The 20,858-nt window shown below is 40.3% G+C and overlaps 1 protein-coding gene across 9 annotated transcripts in view; it reads left to right on the top strand.

The window, feature by feature from the left end:
* The window catches only part of LMO7 (LIM domain 7), a 129,336-nt gene that overhangs the window by 65,469 nt on the left and 43,009 nt on the right, over positions 1-20,858 (top strand). For all 9 annotated transcript variants that reach the window (XM_080588907.1, XM_080588906.1, XM_080588904.1 and 6 more), the window contains exons 5-7: positions 19,512-19,542; positions 19,950-20,063; positions 20,534-20,732. In XM_080588907.1, coding sequence (XP_080445033.1) covers positions 19,512-19,542; positions 19,950-20,063; positions 20,534-20,732 — 344 coding nt within the window. The remainder of the gene's footprint in view (positions 1-19,511; positions 19,543-19,949; positions 20,064-20,533; positions 20,733-20,858) is intronic.

Genomic DNA, 20,858 nt, shown 5'->3' with positions numbered 1-20,858 from the left:
TGGATTATCAAGCTCAGGATCTCAAAGCCTCAACCTCCAGTGAACTTGTAGCCCAGTAGCCTCCAGTGAATTTGCTCCATTTTATCATTGTCTCCTGTCCGCTGTCCTGGGAGACACCAATCTGGAAGCATCAATATATATTGTGGTGTAACAAGTCTTGAGGAAGGAGGGGATGATCGCGGCCATCAACCTGTGCCCATGCTCCCTTTTTTGCACAGCTCCCCACCCTCCTGTGCTGTGGCAGGGGTTAGTCCGTCCCAGGGGCAGGACTTGGACTTCGTTCTCTCTGAAAGTCTGGAGGTTCCCGCAGAGCCAGTCCTTCTGCCTGCCCTGCTGTTTCCGACTGGCAACCCTGCCCTGCTGCGTATCGACTTCGCCCTCCCCATGTTCCTGTAGGCTTGGCAGCAAGGCGTATCAGAAACCAACTCAAAAAAAGATGTTAAAGTTGCTGTGGCAGGTTACTCAGACTAGAGTAAGGAGATTGAGTAATGTGATTTATATTTCCTCTTTCTCTTCTAGAAAAAGCATCCTGTGAATGTAAACATGTACACACCTTTGAACCCAGTACGTAAAGATACTCATTAATTGACGTGGATTCCAATGCATGATATGATAAACTATTTAACTGGGGTGGGGAAAAGGAGGCTAAGTTCAAAATACTTTTGCTTTGGCAAAAGATATTAAATTACAGACAGCCACTTGTGCCCTGTGAGTTAGTGCTCAAATATGCATGTCAGACTTACGATGCAATAATGTACGCTTCTTAACTCTGTGACCTGATGTTTATAAGATGCTGTCAGCAGTAATCATTTTCTAGGGTGAGAGATGTGCTTGGTAAAACACTACCTAAAAATGCCCAAGTTAACAGAAGGCACAATATACTTATGTATGGTTTGACTTTAAGATGCAATCTATTTCCATCAGAGTTATGGAATTATGGAATTACTGTTCAGTTCTGTAAACTAATCCTAATCTGTCTAAATTTACCAGTATTCACAAGTCTAGTAAGCAGCTTTTTAATAATCTTTTGTAGACTAATTTTTCAGAAATGTTATTCTTTATTTGTACAAAATAGAAGGAAAACTTGGGTTACTGAAGTTAGAACAGAAAAATCAGGACAATTCAAATTTCATATAGAAAACGATAAGCTCTGGAACAGCTGATACTGCCCAAGCCTGAAATAACAGGGTTAAGAGTTCTTGTAAAAGTGTCTGTTCAGTGGCAGTCAAAAAAGTCCCACACAGAAATAGACCCCGATCATTGCTAAGACTTATGAGGACTAGGAAAAACAATGGCACATTATTGCGCTGCTGTGGGTAATCTGGAGTTTCAGGTGGTATTTATGACACTGGCAAGCTTTGGACTTTGATCACTTTCCCTTTTGCCATTCTCCCATCTCACCTAAATACCCCCAGAATAAAACTATGGCACTGGGAGATCTGCATTCTTGTGACAATTCTCTGACCATAAGTAGTAGTTTCTGCTGCTGGTTTAAAGATGCTAGGTGTCCTTGGTCAGAAAGAGAGGCAATGGATGAAGAGGGTAGGTGGGCAAAGCAGTGAGCAACAAATGAACATAGAAACCTCACTAGGGAATGGTATGGCAGAGTAGTTCAACTAGTCTCTGTGTCTCATGCTATAAGAATAATCAACCAAACGAAGGGGTAGCAAGCTTCCTTGTTAAAAGAAGCTGTGTAAGACAAAAGTTTGCTTGAGTTCAGAGGGTAATGGAAGAGAAATTTCTTAAGAGTTACTTAACACAGGGAAACCATATCTAACTTGGGAAGTGCCTGAGGGAGAAGCATCTTGCTTGCTCTATTTTTACTCTTCCTTAGGCAACTATTCAGAATCCCATCCTCCTGTGTAACCTTGGCTAGACTGGGTTTTGATCTGGCCCAATGTGGACACTCCTGAGTGAGCTTTGGCAAAGGTCGCATCCAGTGAAAGCTGGTTTTAACTTGTGTAAATTTTTGATGACTGCCTCCAAGAAAGCATGGCTGAGGAAAGAAACCAGCCACAAATTTTATGGAAGCAAATAATTTGATTTTCCAAATCAGTCAAGCAATCTGCTATTGTTAAGCTTTAGCAAGTGTGGAATGTTGTATACAGAGATTGAAGAGGTGAATAAAACCGTTGTGGGGAGGGATTATACACCTTTTAATCTAGACCAGTATTTCACTACTTCCACATGTAGCCAGGTTTTGCTATTGTGAAAGGAAAAATATTATGAATTCTTAGAAATCTTAACTTTTCTTTCATCAAACCGTTTGGTATTTTAGTAAGAGCTTAATAAGAATAATTGGAATGGCTGAAGTTCTCTGCCAATAAGCTGGCACGTATATTTGCATATGCTATATTCAGCATCGTTACTGAAAACCTACTTTTGCTCTAAAAAGATCAGTTAATTTAAGAGGTTTTGTTACTGGTTTTGGCATGGGTAATGTAACTGGAAGATCACACATCAGATGGTTATGCAGAAGGTACACCCACCCAGCTTGAATAACCACAGAAGATGCATCAGTAATGATATTCCTCTGCTGTGCTCATCCTGCAAAACACTTGCTTTTGCTGTGCAGAACACTTTATTCTTTGAAATACGGACTCTTCTCTTGTATTCGATGTTGATTGCTGTTGAGAAATCATACAGAAGCCACTTAGCAGTAGTTACTAATTAGTGTTATTCGACATTTCATTATGATGTTTTGTTCCTTCAAGAGGAAAATAATTACATTGTAAAAGAATAACTTTTATAAGTAACAGTATGTCCTTCTGAGACACTTTCCTCTTTTAGCTGTGACCAAATTCTTCAGTTTAATTCAGTCTTTTCTAATACTATTTGAATAACCCACAAATGCATTCAACGAGTCAATTTGTTTAATTTTGGCATAACCCATACAGAAGTTTCCAGTTACTCGGGTGGTATAGTCAGTCTTTTTTGATTGTCAGTTTTGATTGCCACCAAAATAATGTGACTGTGCTTGTAAATTTCTTTTTACTTTTCTATTCTGTACTCTTTTTCATTGTTTGGGTAGGACTGTAAGCCTATGAATCCATGGGCTGATGGCAGACAGTGTACAAGCCCACAATCTTGAGCTTTGTTTGCTGGGGTCCACGTGAACGATGGCTGCATAGTAGCTGCTCGCAGCTGTGCACCACGCTCTGTATGCAGGAGGACAAATTCAGCTCATCACATGCCTTCCCAGTACTGTTGTGGAAAGAGCATACAGTATTGCCTCAGGTACTCAGAATGAATTAGGCAGGTAGCCTATGTTTGTACTGTGTCGGGTGTCTGCCAAAGTTGCTTGATAAATGTACTTCTTCTAATGGACAGTGCGAGTATTATCGGGAGAAAAGCTGGAGTGAAATGCTGGTGGTTGTCGGTTTTGTCAGGACGTGTGTTTGCACAATAAGGTGCTGCAGTGAAAGGGCAGAGAAATGTGTGTGGGAGAAAGCTGGACAAGGTAAAAACTGAGAAGAATCTGAAGGCAAGGGTTGGATTCACACTTCTGAAACTACGTTCAAGTGTGAGTTGTGAAATCTTCACAACTCCAACTGAAATAGGGCTGAGAAGAGAAAGGAAATCTTACTTTTGAAAACAAACTTAACGTATCAAATATCTTTTCTTTCTAGGACTTTTTAGCCTTTTTTTCCCCAAAAGATGAATTTTGCAATGAAAAAGTGCTGTGGGTTGAAAAACTGTCTAAATAGAAATACACACTGAACATAAAGATATATGAGGAGAATAAAAAACCAAGTCCTGGTTCCCTCCAGCAGCTCAAATACGAGCACATAAATGAAAATGGTGAAGTAGAAGTAGGTCAAAAAGCAGAGACTTCTCTTTCCTAAGTAGCATAGGCTCTGAAGAAGAAAGGAGTATACTGGTTTAGACAGTACACAGCTTCTCTTTGTTTTAAATGAACAGAGTAGATCTGCGCAATGAAGTGTACTGGGTTGACTTAGCTCCTGGACTGTGGGAGCAGCAGCACTTTTGCTAACACTGAGCTGCAGCCCAGAGCTTTGTCCTGCCATGGTGCCTCCAGAGCTTGTGTGTCATGGCTGTGTGTGACTGCATCCTGCTGGAGTAGCATTGTGCCGTGGCTTTGTCCTCACTTCTCTTTCCCTGTCCGCAAGAGTTTTAGTATTTCTGTGCTGCTTGGTGTAGCTATCTAACCTGAGCTTTACTTAAATTGCTGTGTTGCTCTACACATCTTGTTAGAAGATAACGTAGCGAGAACAAAAGAAAGGAATTACAGTAAAATCAGATGCAAAGCTAACGTTAAAGAATACAGTTTTTTATTATTAACTGTGGTGGAGAAATGGATCTCAGCTGGTCACAGAAGCATAGCAACCTATTGTCAGCATCACCAAAATCCGTCTTCCCATTCTCAAATGCAGCACCTCTTAGGGCAGAATGATTTCATTTGCATACCCACAGGTGTTTTTCTCATTTTCATAGAGGAACCTGAACTGAAAGACTCTGCATGGGCTTACTTTCAGTCCAGGCGAGGTGGGGAAGCAGTGAACACTCTGAGCTTCTTCTTTTCTGTTATGCAGGAATGTATTTGTGTGGTTTCCTTTGTGCAAAAATGAAGGTATATTACTGATCAGTCAGAGGAGGGAGAAGCTCGCTCTTATTTCCTGGGGAAGGAATCTTTTTGATGGAAATGTACCCAAGGCATAGGTAGTTATGTAAGGAGCTTTTGTTTGCGAAATTTTTGTCAGGAAAGCAAATATCTTCATGTTCCTAGAAACTGTTTGGTCAGGCTTAATTGCATGTAGGCTTTGGCATACAGTGTTTAATGGAACATGTTCCTGTTATTTGTGCATCTGTAGACACAGGAGCGATTGGGTTCCTTGTGAGCTGAAATAAGTAGCAGTGAGAGTGGTGGAAGAAAATTACTGAACAGTGTTTTTTTTATTTTCTACCTTAGTCCATGAGAGAATTCTCCAGCTAATTATTTCAGGTTACTTCAGCTCTTGGTACTGTGGCATCTTTGTCAATGTTACATATTTAATTACGAAAGCTGCTTTCAATTTCAAAACTAGTATATTAAGGTCAGTGTTTACCTGTAAAATTTTCTAGAATCTGCATTTTCCTGTAAATGAAGAAGGCGTAGCATAATCTCAGTTTAAGGTCCTTTTACTGTAGGTGATCAATGTGCCACTGCTTCTGTGGTTTGGAAATAGCCTTCTGATCACTCTCCAGCTAATTTAGGATAGGATACTTGATGAAGATGCTTTTTTCTCTTCTCATTCTTCATTGCTTGGGCCTCTCTGCCACACAACTTGCAAAACAAACAGCAACACTGGGGAGCCTCAAAGAGTGCCTGCTTTGAAGTAAAAGACAGGTGACAGTTATAAAAGGTTATTCTTTAATGGTATTGCAAAACGTAGCTGTAGAGCTTTTCATCCAGTTCCTTAATAAGTTGTGTAATGCCCTGATCCACACACAGAAAAAAATAGTGGGTACTTATTAGGGGGAAAAAATAATAATTGTATTTTCCCTGGTGGTGGAGGATATTGCAGTAATTTGTTTTAAACTAGGATTTGAAAGTATCTGGTTTATTGAATAGATTGCTTTTCAGTGATGGTCAACTCAGCGAGATACAGGAATAAAGAAGAGTGTGAGGAAACTGGGATAGTCATAGAATCATAGAACGGCTTGGGTTGGAAGGCATCTTAAAGCTTATTTAGTTCTAACCCCACTGCTATAGGCAGGGATGCCACCCCACTAGATCAGGTTGCCCAGGGCCTCATCCAACCTGGCCTTAAACTCTTCCAGGGATGGGGCATCCACAGCTTCTCTGGGCAGCCCTGTAGAAGACAGAGGGCAGAAAAAAAAAAAGTAGATTCATTAAATAAAGCAAATTGCAGTTTATTCTAATATTTCTTCACTTTAAAAGCAAACAAAAACATACAACTGTACCTGCAATAAATCTGATAACTAAGAGAGTACATGATATTGTGTTCATGGAATAGGATTGCTTTTTTGGTTTGACTTTGATAATGACTACACTAAAGCTGGCTTACCCCTGGTGGTGCTCTCTGGCTGGTCTTCTACTTGTGGAAGCACTTTGGTAAGGCTCAGTTATACATGTGAAATGCAGAATCTGCTGTGCTAACAAAATTTAGCAAAAAGAAAAGGCTTTTTTTCCTTTAAGAAAGCATAATTTCAAAGCAGTTGTCATCTTTAGACATTGCTCTGAAATGAGGGGCATGTTAGTGAACATACTGGGGAGGGGGGTAGTTGGTATGACACTCAGAATGAGTGTATTTGAGATTTTACACGTTGTAAATGAGCCAAAATGAATTTAAATATGTCTTCTTGTATGTTAAAAAAGGCCTGTTTACTTCATAAGTTGCTGATTTCTGTTCTTGTTTCAGCCTTCATCAGTGCTAAAATTCCAGTGTCGCTGCTTAAAAAGAGAAGGGATTAGGGGATGCTCGACAGGATGCTTTTTTTTTTCCTTGCATAGAATATCTGTCTTTAATGCATTGTTCTTTTCCTGACAGCTTTTCTTTGTGAAATATTGCCTGTTTTTTGTTGGTAACTTTATTATATAAAAAAGCTCAAATATATTCATCTGTGTACACGTCCTGTGTCTGTTAGCTGTTTCCCCCCCACCCAGAGGCTTAAGTAACTGCGTAATTTTTAATAATGGTTCATATAATTATATGCTTGATGCTCTGTCCAGAGTTCCTGCAACAGTTCTAGCTTTTTTTCCCTAGTGAAAGCTTCTACAGATTCTTTCCAGCCTGAAAAAAAAAAAAGGTGCATACTTTCATATTTACTCAATATGCTGTTTTCCAGGTGAGGAGCTTTATATGCAGTGTGGTAGAGGCCTTAATATTCATCATCCTTCTTTTTCACAGAGCAATAAATATCTGACTACTGAAGTGGTTCTGAATCAGTGTCTTCCAATAAATTAGCATCAAACAGATGGCTGATTTGTTATAGCATGAGCTGTTTTTGATGGAACTGATTTATGTTATTAGAAACGAGGCTTGCATAACTTACACTGCAGTATAAGCTATTTTTGAGTATTCAAAGAACTTGTACACTCTACTATGCCATTAATGTATTTCCTCGATGATGATGATGACTGTTGCATTTTTCTACCTTCACTTGCTGAAAAAGACATCTAGTATACTGACTAAGCTTTAAGATACAGACTTCAACATATTAATTGGATCATGAACTGCATCTGTACCGACATGTAGGAAGGATAAAACGTAAAGGGCACTCCAGCTATGTTTTTCACGGCTGCCTTCTCCACCTGTCTATTGCTATGCAGCAAGAAAGGGAAAGTATGCTGCAAAAAAAGTTAGTGTAGGTTTTTATTGCCAGGCAGTGTTGTGTGGATAACATGGGTCAACATTTTGCCACCTAGCAACCTTGAGCATTATCATTGTGTTTGCTTATCTCTCACGTATGCTTTCTCTGGGTCAAAGGATGAAGGTGTTTCCATCCCATTTGTTTCCCCTGCACTTTATGGTGGTTGTCTGAGTCAAGAAGTGCTTTAGTTTTGCTGCACTTTGACAACCTACTCCTAAACCACCGGCAGAGACTGATCTATTCTCCTTGTTGGAGAATGATACTGGTTACTCCTCTATTGCACTGAGTTAACTACTACTTGTAGTTCTGTTATGTATTTCTGTTAACTTGGTGGTGAAAAGAGAGGGAGACCTTGGAAGTTATCCCGAATCTTGCTGTTGCAATGTGCACCCTGGAGATGAGACCTGTGAGATGGCTTCCTGTGAGATCCTTCCCTAACTGCAATTCATTTCAGGTAGGCTAGCAACTCTAATTAAATGTAATCAAGAGGAGAAACATCCGATTAGTTTTATCGAATTACCTTTGCATTTCTCATTCTGTCTATAATAGAAGTCTTCACTGGGGGATGATAGGGCCTTGTCTTTTAATTGAATTGGAAAACAGTGAATACAGCCACAGAAGTGTTGCTGTTTGGACTTCTAAATTCAAAGAGGACTAAGAACTTGAGATCAAAAGGGCTGTTTCCACAGACACCTCCAAAGTCTGGATTTAGTATTTGCTAATGCAATGTGTGGAGTCTTCCCTAGGAAGCTGAGCCTTGTAGCTCACTGTTGCAATTGACATACTTTGAAGTTTAATCATTACTTTGCATTTAATCTTTGCAATGATTAAATGCAATAATGATTGCAATTCACAGCCTTATTAAGAGATCCTTTTATAGAGATATGTTTAAGCCATGGATTCCTAGACAAGTTTTTAGGTTTCTATTAACCTTATAAGGGTCAAAATTTCTGCCTGGTAGTTGTGTGGAAATTAGAATCATAGAATCATTAGGGTTGGGAAAGACCTCCAAGATCATCTGGTCCAACCATCACCCTACTACCAATGTCACCTGCTAAACCATGTCCCTAAGCACCAGGTCCAACCTTTCCTTGAACACCCCCAGGGATGGTGACACCACCACCTCCCTGGGCAACCCATTCCGATGCCTGACTGCTCTTTCTGAGAAGAAATGTCTCCTCATTTCCAACCTAAACCTCCCCTGGCACAACTTGAGGCCATTCCCCCTAGTCCTATCACTAGTTACCTGTGAGAAGAGGCCGACCCCCAGCTGCCCACAACTTCCTTTCAGGTAGTTGTAGAGGATTGTTAGGTAGAGGATCTCTAGATTAACCTATTCCAGATCCTAAGTGTTGTTTCATTATCCAGGCTTTGCAGTTTGAGTGGCTTCTGGGAACAATAGCTTACAACCACCATGTGTGTTTTAAGGAGCCTACTTCTGGCCAGACAGTTGGGGAAATTCTGCAGATGGCTAACTGCAGTTTCCAGGAGTTAGTGCATATAGTATCTACTTTCTCATGAGAAGGAAGATTCCTAATTTAGCATTTACTCATACACTCATTAAAAATGTTGGGAATATTGCCATGGCCTCACTTGGAGCAGAATTGGATCCTTTTGTTCCACTCCCTCCCTACCACCAGATTGAGTTGTAATGGCTTGTTGGAGCATTTTGGTGGTGTCTTAATTGGTGTATTAAGCTTTTTTCCTCAGTCATCAGTTTCGTGGTACAAATTACATACTTCATGAGTACCCATGAAAAGAGATGGTGTGAGATCATCTACGGTTTTGTGGTTGGGATTGTTTTTCCATATCATTAATTTTGTTCAAGGTTTTATTTTCAGACTCCTTTAAGTTGACAACAGAAACTCTAGCACATTTGGTTGCAGTAGGCTGGGATGCTTGGAATATTGCTTGATATAAATTCTCCAGCTCCAGAGGTATATGGTCATACTGGGGGGGGAGGGCTGGGGGAGGTGATTTTGTGGGTTTCTTTTTTGCCTCCCCCTTTTTGCCTCCCACACAGACCTTCTAACATTCTGGCAAAGCAAGTATTTGGACTCTTACCCATTCTCTCACTTTGCAGCAAAGAAGCATTCATTTTTCCAACATTAAAAACTTGGCCAGAAAACTTGACCTCAAACGCTTAATGTTTTGAGCAAATGTTTTAAAATACCCTCTATCTGACTGGGCTGCTTAAAGCAGTTTTAAAGTGCTTTTGACCACTGGGGTGGACAGATTTTTTCCACCAAAAAGCAGATACTTATCTGGTGATATTGATAGGAACAAATTGAATTCAGTCATTTCATATGTTATAGAAATAAATCTGAAGCTATAAGGAACCTGAATAAGAATAGTTACATTCTTAAGTAGCTCCATTACATGGACATGTTGCAGGAATTGAGGACAGAAGGTGAGAATTCTAGCAAATATGGAAAACAGTATCTTCTCATCCTAGATCTTGTCTGCTCCCCAAAAAAAGAGGGCATGTTTTTGCTAAGAGTTAGTTAAAAATTTCACTTTGTGAAGTTTATATTTTTATAACTTGGTAGTGTGTTTTTTATTTAATTTTTGTTTCTGTTTGATGCCATGTCGTCTTGGAGAGCTAATTTCAGGAAGTATGTTCTCTTCCAGCATTTTTTCCGATAAGGCTGAATAAATAAACATTTAATTCTGCGTTCATTGAAGGGCTCTTTCCTAGTTCTGAATCTGTCTTCCCAATGAAGGCAGATGAAAAAAAGGTAGGGAATATTAAAGTCTGATTGTATTTCTGTGATCTACTTATCCCACTTTTTTGGGTACACGTGCTTCAACTCAAGTTGATAGAGAACTGGCTTTCATAGAGAAAAGTCAGGTTCCGTCTGTGTCATGTTTTTGTGCTGTGTGGTGAGTGATGATGTGATCTGTGTTGCTAGAATAACTCAAAGTAGTATAAAGAAAATAAGGCAAAAATCTTACAAAGGAAGCATTGTAACTCCTTCAGTGCTTTTTGATTGTGAGATATTTTGCCAAAATTTTACCTACAAAAGCCAGTAGTCCTTTAAAGTTTTTATTCCAAATGTAGACATTAAACTAAATGATCCAGCCATGCAGTAGTGATTTATGTTTACTTAAGGACAAATTCCAACATAGCTTTAACTTTTTTCCAAAAATATTTATCATGGGATAAATTGCACTTACCTTGTACCTCCATTTTGTCATCTTTGCTCTGTCCATCTCTATAAATAGATCTAAATTACTTCAAAAATCCCAGTTCTATGATATTTTCCCTAAAAGCTGTGCTTTTAGTAATCCTGCTTTAAAATGTTAAGTATTTGTTCTTTAACGCTGAGGCAAAAGTTGAAAATATAAAGAAGGGCTGGGGCTGATGCTGCCCCGGTTGTCAGTTTCAAATTTTTGTCTTCATCCAGCATTGAAGGAGCAGCAATATTCATGTCCATGTTCAGACAGTTCAGGCTAGTGGATGTTCCACCAGCCTCAGTTTTTGCAATCGTAGTTATTTTGTGGTGCAAAGGAATGGGAAAGTCCAGCCTTTATAGCTGGGTTGGTTACCTCTTTTCACCTAGCAGCTGGCAAAAGGCATGTCCTTTCCTGTGTAATGTAATACAGGCATCCAAAATAAGATAACCAGACTATGGTTAGATAGTCAGAGAATCCAGAGATTCCCCAGGGAATATTTTGTTTTGAATGGTAAATAAACTTTGTCCTCCTCTGGCTCCCATGCAGAGATGGTGACTGGAGTGGACTAAAGTCTGGACCACCTCCCATTCACGGGCCATTGCAGAGGCATCTGTAATTTTTTCTCTAAACTAGTAGTGAGTCACCTCTATGTACTGAATTGTTTTCTGTGTATGCGTTAGAACAACAGCAACCAAGTAAATACCTGTTTGCACTGTTGAAACTCAATATGAGCACAGGCATGAGCATAGTGATACTTGGTATAAGTTACTGCCAGTCATCTTTTTTTCTTTGTCAGTCGGTATGTTATTTGCCAAATATGAGGTATAACTTATATTGTATAGACATGATGTTTTTAGACTTTTTTTTGTACCCCTAGAAATTAAATAAACCTCCTGAAGTTAGTATTGAGTATTATGAACTGTAATAAACTTTTGCTTATACGCAAGGAGTTTGTACATCACCACCTGTTTGCTTGACACACAAAAAAAATACGTTAACTGAATCTTTTTCAGAGCATGGGGCAAGGCAGGAGATTGAAGTCAGTTTATTTTCCTATCTGATTATATAGTCTATAAAAAAAAAAAATCCATCTCTGAGTAAGCAAAGATGGATAACCTGCCAAATCCTACCTATTCCTCAGGGACCACCACCGAATGCTTTTTCCTAATTGAACAATTGTATTAATCCTGGGTGTTGAGGGCAAAAGAGTGCACACGGGCAGTTGCTAGGGAATGGTTGGTACATGGAAAATTTTTACCCTAGCTTACCTTGCAGTAAGTTGTTTATCTATACCCTGAGTTGGTGCAGAGGTGTCTGAGCAATACTCAGAGGGAATAAATGAGTCAGTATTGAGGGCTATTCTACAAAATTACCTCTAGTATCTGTCTGTGGGAAGAGGGGATATTGAAATGTTGTCATTAGATGGAGGAGTGGGAGTGAAAAGGACAACAGTATTAGAAATATTTAATTTAATAATGGCAAAGAGGCATCAGGCAATAGAGGAAAGTGAGTATTGATATTGCCTTGAAAAAATGCTAACTGTGAGTTGCCATGGTTGCTGCAGTTCAGTTAAAGCAAATAATATACTTTATACAGAATACCTTTTTTTTGTGACTTGCTGTTGAACTATTTCTGTGCTAGTTAACAGTTCTACCTTCATGTATTCTTGTATGCATTCCTAAAATCATACAGGACTGCACCGAATTGCCTATTTTGATACTTACTATTCAGACCGACCCCACAGATATACCAGCTAGTCCTTTTGGAAAGAAAGCTAACATGCTGTGTATGTTCCACGTATGGACTTCTATTCAGATTAATCTACAAAATTTACACAAGTTGGTGTAGTTTGGTAGGGGTGACTGAATGTAGGGAAGGGTTCTTCAAAACTGAATGCAATAGAAGCTAATGTAGATGAACCATACAGAAAAGGAGCAGTCAACAAAGCCATGCTAGTGATATTAAAGAACACTGAAGTATTTCTAATACATTAAAATTTGAGCAGAAGGATGCAGGTACCTCTCAGTCCCCTCTTTCTCTGCCAGCTGTTACTGCAGTGATGATCCCTCCCTCTCCCTCTGCCAAGTCCTGACCCATGCATGGGGGGCACTCGGGTTATCAGCCAGGCTCCTCTGCACAGCCTTGTTCTTCTGGCACTGTATTTTGTGGATTTGGTGTGGGGTGTGGCTCTTTATTTTTCTTTAATTTATTTGACAGGTATGTTGTCTGCCCTGCAACATCCTGAATGTTAGTTTCCTCTTGGGGGGAGCCCATGGCTTATGCTGAGATATGAGGAAGCTGGCAGAAATGGGCCACCCAGGGAGGGGCTGGAAAAGAGCGTGAGGAAATGGATGATATGAGTGTCCTGTAATTCGCCAGGGTTGATGCGCGTTTCTAGAAGTGCCTGTTTTTGTTTTGATAAGATTTAAGAATAGCATGGGAGCATAATGGGTGAGATCAGCAAGGAAGCACCGTGCTGGAGAGGCAGTATGAAGGGACGGGCTCTGAGGCGATGGACAGGGCTGTGTTCCCACGGAGGGTGTTGGCCGGCTGAATTCCCTCACTGCCTTTCCCCTCTTGGGCATCCTTCTCTTCCCCACCCCTTGGCCCCTTCATTAGCAGGGCAGGGTGTGGGGTGGGGACAGGCTGCTTGGCCACTGGGGCTCACGGAGCTCCTTGCTACGTGCCGGTGGTTTTGTAGGGGCATGGAGAAACGCTTTCTGCCGTCATTTTACACCTGACACTGTATACGGTTACAATGTAAGTGGCACGGGGGTGCGGTGGATACGTTGCTATGGAAAATACATGTGCTTTTTGTATTTATAGAGCAGTGGAGTAGGAAGGTGCGTTCTCGAAAGCTGTTCTCAAACGCTTCTGCAATAACCAGACCATTCTGTTTCCAGCAATCTCAGCGGCGAGCTGTGGCTCTCAGGGCTGAGTATCAGTTCGCTAAGAATCCAAGTGCTGGCTGGAGGAATGTCCTCATGTTTCCGTACCCATGCCGCAGTCCTGTCGTCCATTGAAGCCTTTCTATTCTGAGCAGCATGCGGGAATTCAGTGAAATCCGATAACGGCAATATTAATAGCAGTTGAGTAGGTGTCCAAAGAGGTTAAAAACTTAGCACGAGTCTGCTGCAAGTTGGACAGACAGCGTTTGTCTCCTGTGTGGCTTACCTCGGCGGGGGCGGAGAACCCTTCGAACCCTCTGTCTTCCTCAGACACGTAAGTGAAGGTGGTTGTTGTCGGGCTGGAATGCCTGGAGCTCAGCAAGGAGGCTTGTTCTGCCCCTGGGTCAGGACGAGGCTTTCCCAAGCCCTTCAGAGGGCATCTGGGTGGTGGAACCGCTGCCTGGGTGGGTAGAAAGTGAGAAGGAGAGCACCGATACTTCTGTTGAAACTGAAGTCTCTTTTCTGTTTAAGTCCTGTGTTAGTAAGAAATGTAGCATGGAGGAAGGGATGGGAAACAGATAGCTTTGGCAGCTGTCGGGTTGTTTGGGGTACTCGTCACCAAGGGAAGGGTTTGGCACTGGGCACGGTGCATTTGTCACTGGCACATTCCTTTCTGTCAGTGGGAGTGTCTCCGTCCCTTCTTCCTCTCTGTAAATGGAACCAGAGTTATCTTATCTCTCATGACCACATCGTTACTACTCAGCAGATAGCTCATTTAGGGGAAGAGGATTCTCTGATATAGCTAGATTTTGTTAATTCTCCATCGATATCTGCATTTCATGTGCATTTCTACACTAGAAACAGACCTTCAGAAAGCCACGTTTTCTGAAAGGGGTGCTGGAAAATCATCTTCCAAGATTTTGCTCTGACATCTTGTAACTTGGTTTTGGTCTTAAGCTCCATGTTGATTTTCTCCTTGGAAAGCAACAAAGTCAAGTGTCAAAGTAGAGCTGTTGCCATGAATTGATGGCTTCTGGAATTTAATATATATTAGGATATCAGGGAAGCAAACCAAATAATGTGTTAGGAAAACAAAATCCAAACCACTGGGTATATTCAATAAAAGGTTTTAAATCAGTCAACCTAAACATAGCTACTTATAATACACTGCTCTATTGTACAGAGGCACAGAAGATAGATGTATGCAAGTGTTAGCATTTCCAGTGGATATGTTTTATGATTTGTTAAAGTCGAGTTGATTTTTTCTCCAACTACTACAATCTGCTTGCCACTGTAAGTTGTATGACTGTCCTGTACAATTTTTTTTGAAATACCTCAAAGTACATCAAAATAACAGTAAGCTTTCCTTGCGCCTCAAAACCAAGCACCTCTCCGCTGTTTTGTGGCCATGTGCTGTCTCCGCTGTCATGCTGAGGCAGTATGAGGCTGTACGAGTGTGGCGTAAAAGATAAGTGAGCTAACTGGGGCATTAAAAAATGTATATTAGAAAAACCCAAACAGAGAAACTGGCTCAGACCTGTGGTCCTGATTCAGAGTGTGATTCAGAGCTGTGTTGGCATAACCACAGGGCAGCAAACAGAGGCAGCTGGAAGGGGAAGGGAGACCAGGAAATCCTGAAGGTAGAGCTGCTGCCAAAGCCTTTGTATTGTCAGGCAAGGGCCTTAGTGACTAATTTTGCTATTTAACCTTGAGCAAACAGTGGAGCTGAGAATAAATTCCTTGAGCTGCAGTTCAGTCTGCTGATCTACCATGTCCCTTTTATTCTCGTAGAGTGGTCCTCATTAGAGAAACATTCCTCCCTTAGTGGTGACTGGGTGTGAGCGATGTGTGTGAATGTGCATTTTGTTCAAATGTGACTAAGGTATTTGGTCTCTAAGTATCTCATCTACTAACAAGTGAAAGCTATTTTTGTCCCATTTGTCTTTTTTTTCTGTTTGCTAAATGATTGACGTAGATCAGATGACTTACACAGAAGGTATTACTTCTTCATGGGTTGTTATTTCACATCTTTTGTAGCAGTGTTCAGCCTGGAATTGTGCAGTTCTTCATAATTATTATTATATCTCACACATTATGTCATGGCCTTTAGACTTCCATGCTGCATCTGATATATATTTTCCAGGATAGCTAACCTTGAAGTTGTACAGAACTATCGGCAGTGGTTTCGATAAAAGTTTAAGGTTCATCCTTACGTGAATTAGAAGCTGCAGTTTTTGAATTTGAGACCTCAGTGTTAGTTGGGGTTTGACATTGAGATTAGATTAGGCAACACAGAGGATCAGAATTGTGTTTCTTTAAATTTCAGAGTAAACACTAAAAACATTGACTGTGGCAGGAGCAGACAAAGCGTACATACGCAATAAGATTATTTCTGTAAAATCTCAGCTGCACTCTTTAGCAGATTCCATTGCTTAGTTCAGACATCTTTAGTGAAGTTGCATTGTTAGTGAAATGAGAAATAAAAACCTTTGGGAAAATGAGGATACTGTTTGAAGTGACATGAAATGATTTAGTAAGCGGTGTGAAATTGTCATTTGGACAGGATCACGCTTCTTTCAGCAGATTGTTTTTTAAGATGCAGCTTTGGCTGTACCCTCCTGAGTAAAGCAGCAGCCTGCTTATAAGTTTCAGCACAATGGCATTCATTTATTCAAGGCAGAAATTAGGTTACACAGAATAACATTTTCATAAAGGCTATAGTTTGCACCAGATAGGCACTATCATCATTTTGAATAAAAACATAAAAAAGCAACTTTCTTTCAGAATTGTTCGATGTAGGATTGATGCTTGTTTGCATTGCTGAAAATACTTCAGCAAGTTGGTTACCTCTACCTGGTGCAAGAACAGCTTTCACGCAACAAATGTCTGTATAACCAGCGCTGTGTGTGCACTTGGACTTATGTTCAAAAGTAGGTTATAATTGTCCTGGTGTGTTTAAAAAGATTAAAAGCTGCATTGCTGAAGTTCTTGCATTCCATCTTCTAACCTATTTAGTCAAATAGAGTGTGAGAATGTGAGGGTTTTGGCCATATATTTTTAGAGCTAGATAGCCATGTGTGAGAAGAGAGGAGAGGTGAGAGCAGCAGCTCGCTTCTGGATTGTCAGAGAAGGTAGGTTCCTGCCTCCTCACACAGCAGCAAAGAATTTTCTATACTTCAGAGAAGGCTGTTGCCAGTTATGACTTCTAGCTTTGTGTTGCTGCTATGATCCATAGTTTTTCAGACCTACCCGTTAGACCATTCTTTGCATAGAATCATAGAACCATAGAACAATTTGGGTTGGAAGGGACCTTAAATTATCTATTTCCAGCCCCCCTGCCATGGGGACAATGCAGGGTCACCTTCCACTAGACCAGGTTGCTCAAAGACCCAGCCAACCTGCATAGTACTGCATAGTATTTACGTTTTGGTGATATTTTGGTGATGTTTTGGAGAAGCAGCTGTGAAGTCTGTATGTGACAACTGATTTTTATGACATTCCAATAAGATGACAGCATTGGCTTTTTATTTTTTTGGCAAAAAAAAAAAATCTTAAATTTACACAGATTCTCAGACAATACATTAATCACCCAGAGTCCCCTTTTTTCCTTATGTAAGGGCTGTCGAAGAATTAATATATACCTATATAAATGAGGAACTGATTGCTCTAGATTAGCAGGGGTTTTCTTGTTTTGTTTGTTCTTATGCTTGGCTACATCTATTGTGACAAGTTGCTTAAAAGGTTCAGAAGCTAACGGGCATAGTTCAAAGAGAGCAGTAACGTAAGTAAAGTCACAAATCTGGAAAAGCTGTACTGAGTAAACAACTTGACAGTTTGTTTCCGTTGTTAGCCTAGCAAACGTGTGAATAGAGCATTGTCTCCCATTTGTGTGTGAAATAGTTCTCTGCCTGCATTTCGGGCAAACCATGCTCACTAGTTTATGTGAACACTTTTAAGTTTTGCAGTATTTATAGCCCAGGTACATAGGCATCATTATGCACATGATTATTCAAATTTAGGCAATATATAAAAAATAAAAGCAGTGGAGTGTTCCTCCTGTTGCAAATGACTGACCTAAATGATCCCAGAGAACTCATAAAGAGCAGAAGTGGACACCATGTTCAATCATGGAGCTTCCTTCTGAAAGCTGGTGTGACCAGCAACCTCTTAGATATGGGCCACAGCTGACTAAAGGCAGAATTTTCCACTGCTTACTAGACTGCTAAAGTGTGGAAGCAAGCTTTAAGGCATCCTTAGCAAGGGCATACACAGCCTCTGCTTTTACAATTGCAAATAATGAAGGAAATTCTGCCCTAATGAAAGGCTCTTAGACCTTGAAGATAAAGAGACCATTAAAACATTCTCCTTCAGGTGTGGAAAAAGTTATGCTGATACACTGCATCACAAGAACAATTTTCCTTTTTCTGCTTGGTAACCAACCTGCCTCTAGTCAGTTCATTAGGTAACAGCCATAGCATGTACAGTACTATCTACATCTGCAAAGAGATCCATGGACTGATGAAAAGGAAGAAAAATTTCTCCAATTTCATGCCCTTTTAAAAAACCAAAACCAAACGGCAGTGTGTTTCAGAAGGGGTTTTAAAACACATTTGCAAATATTTGACATTAGAAGAGATGCATTTCTCCTTTCTATGAGCAATATGTTGCTTGCTACAAAACCGGTGTCACCCTCACAATGTGATGTTGAGGAAGTCTCAGGCAGGCATTGTGCAGGTTGGGTGCACGATGACCTCGTGCTTTTGGCCATGTGATTTCTTCATGGTGTAGTGGATGGGCATGGCAATCCCAGCTGGCCTGAGTGGGAACAAACTCCTCAAGATAGGAGGAAAGAGAGGGAGGGAAATCTGCATGCGGGCTGGTTGTCATATTGCACTGAGTATCATGTTTCCCTAATGAGTGCTGTCTATGCTGACCAGGCCCAGTCATTTTGCTACCTCGTTAACTACTGCACAGTTTTTGACTTTTTCCTTGCACCCTTTGACTAACTTGTTCCTAGGCAGCCAGCCAGAAATGGGCTATGTGACCTGATGCATCATGGGTCTGAACTGGGACTCTACGTAGGACTTTCTGCCACCATATAATGATTCCTCACCTGTTTTTTTTTTGTTGGAATCTCCCCCCTCTGCCACGTGTTGCTTTGCTGCTGAGCCAGCCCAAAACCAAAATCATCTTGGGCACATGATATGTTATTTAGATGGGTGAGAAGCGGTTTTCCCCTCCTTACATGCTGGCACTGAGGATGGGAGTGTGGCTCAGCTGCTCTCTGCAGTCCAACTGTGGATATTTACACCTGAGGACTGAACCTATGGTACCTCTTGTCTGGGAGGCTCCCACCAGAGAAGTTTCTTTATGTCCTTAAAAGGAGCAGCAGGAGAACAGGATCACTATGGGTGTGCATTGGTATGCTTGCAAAATGTGCCACAAATTGGTCACTTAAAAAACAAAGCAAAACACTAACGTTAGTGCTTGTATTGGTTTTTTTATTATTTGGAGAGAGATGTCTCATATGAAAGCAAACCAAAACCCTCCTTCCAACCCTGCAGCAGCTCTCTCCAGATGTCCCAGTTTCAGAAGTTCACTTATATTTTTTTGTCTGAAAAATTCTTTTTAGATTGAAGTGTCCTACGCAACTATGAGGCAAATATTTTGGAAAATATAATACTACTTCACCACCCTCCCACCACCCCCTAGTTGTAACAATTGAATTTGCTTTCATATGGAACCAAAGCTCTTCCTGGATAATCGAAACTATATTGCCCAAAGTTATTAGCTTGCTTTCCACTTTTTTGTAGTTGTTGGTAACTAAAAACCTTGGCTAATTAAAAAAGCCTAGAGCCTTTCTGAACTCCTCTCAAATCAGAAACTAAAATGTTTTCTTGCTTTATATGTAATGATTGAAATAGTATGGAGTTATGCCTGAGAATTCAAAGCACATTGCTTTTTATTTCTTCTGGAAGAGTCATAGTTCATATTTTATACTAGTTTCTAATTGGACTTCAAACCATTTAAATGTTGAATAATAAAGTTTAAGTAAGTGATTTTAAAACTTTGTTTTGTTTTGTTTCTTTCTCGTTCCCTGTCCTGCTTCAGACCAGAGGAGACCAACAGAAGAGTGAAAAATGTAAGATACTTCCTTCAATGCTTTCTGAAATAATTTTACACTAATTTCGGTTAAATGTCTTTTAAAAACATTTCTGTTTATGGCACTATCATGCTTACCTTATTCTTCTGCTGTTCTTCCATCTGATGCAAATTAGTGTCATGTTATGGTGATCTCTGTGCAGCTAACCTCCTTTCCAAATAAATGCAATAATTAGAAACAACAGTTATATCTGATTACTTGAGTTATATTATGTGCATCGTAACAGTCTTTGGTTTTAATGGAGGTTCTGGCTTATACTGTAGACAAGATTTTAATAACTTCATTTTGGAAAACATCTCGTAACAGCTTAGTTAGATGCTTTTATACTGGTGTATGGTTTGAGAGGCAAGTAGTGAACTTTGAGTTTGTTTGTTTTATACCCCTAGGTTTTGATTACATTATACTGGCTTGGGAGAAAAGCACAAAGTAACCCTCATTATAATGGTCCATACCTCAATCTTAAAGCATTTGAGAAGTTATTAGGGCAAGCATTGACCAAGGTAAGAAATCCACAAGGAGTAGTAAATAAATAGCCTAAATTTTATACTTTTCTGTATGTTATAGCGTCAACACTAAAGAATCTGTTGGGGGGGGGTTAATTTTATTTTTAATTTGGGGAACACAGTCATGTGGATTTTTTGTTTGTTTTGCTTGCTATCAAAGGCTGTGTGAAAGGGAATGAGTTTAACTTACACTGGTTCTTCTGCTAACAATATAATCAAGAAATTCAGAGGTCATCTGCTGTGATCGACTTAAAACAGGGCTCTTCACAATCTATTGATTCTGTTAGGCTGAAGTGAGGGAAATTTAAGACCTTGTGTTGTACAGGTCTCTTTCAGAGATATTGCAATAGTCTTTGTTAAAGTTTGTTTTGCAGGCACAAGGCATTTTAAAATTTTTTAGTGAAAAATCATTAGCAGCATTCTGCCTTAAACTATTACAAAACATCTTTCAAAACTTACTCCCATAGGCACTTGAAGAGTCTAGCCACCTGAACAGAAGTGGCAGGGATAGTGGGTACGGTGATATTTGGTACGTGGACCGGGGAGAGCCCTTTCCACCTTCAGCTAGCCATAAAAGAGACGATTCCTTTGATAGCTTGGACTCTCTTGGCTCAAGATCCTCCACAAGCTTTTCATCAGACATAACCTTGAAAGGTGGCAGTGAAGGTATGTTTTCCTCTTTTAAATTTTCTGTTAGCATACGTGTCATGAATGTGAGTGAAGACAATGTATGGGCCTGGTCCATTGGGTGCCCAGTACTTGGCTTGAAGGGTGATCTAGCTTTGTAACTGC

The sequence above is a fragment of the Anser brachyrhynchus genome (assembly GCF_964034855.1).
Source record: "Anser brachyrhynchus genome assembly, chromosome: 1".
NCBI lineage: Eukaryota > Metazoa > Chordata > Aves > Anseriformes > Anatidae > Anser > Anser brachyrhynchus.
This window is presented reverse-complemented; position numbering and strand designations above follow the sequence as displayed.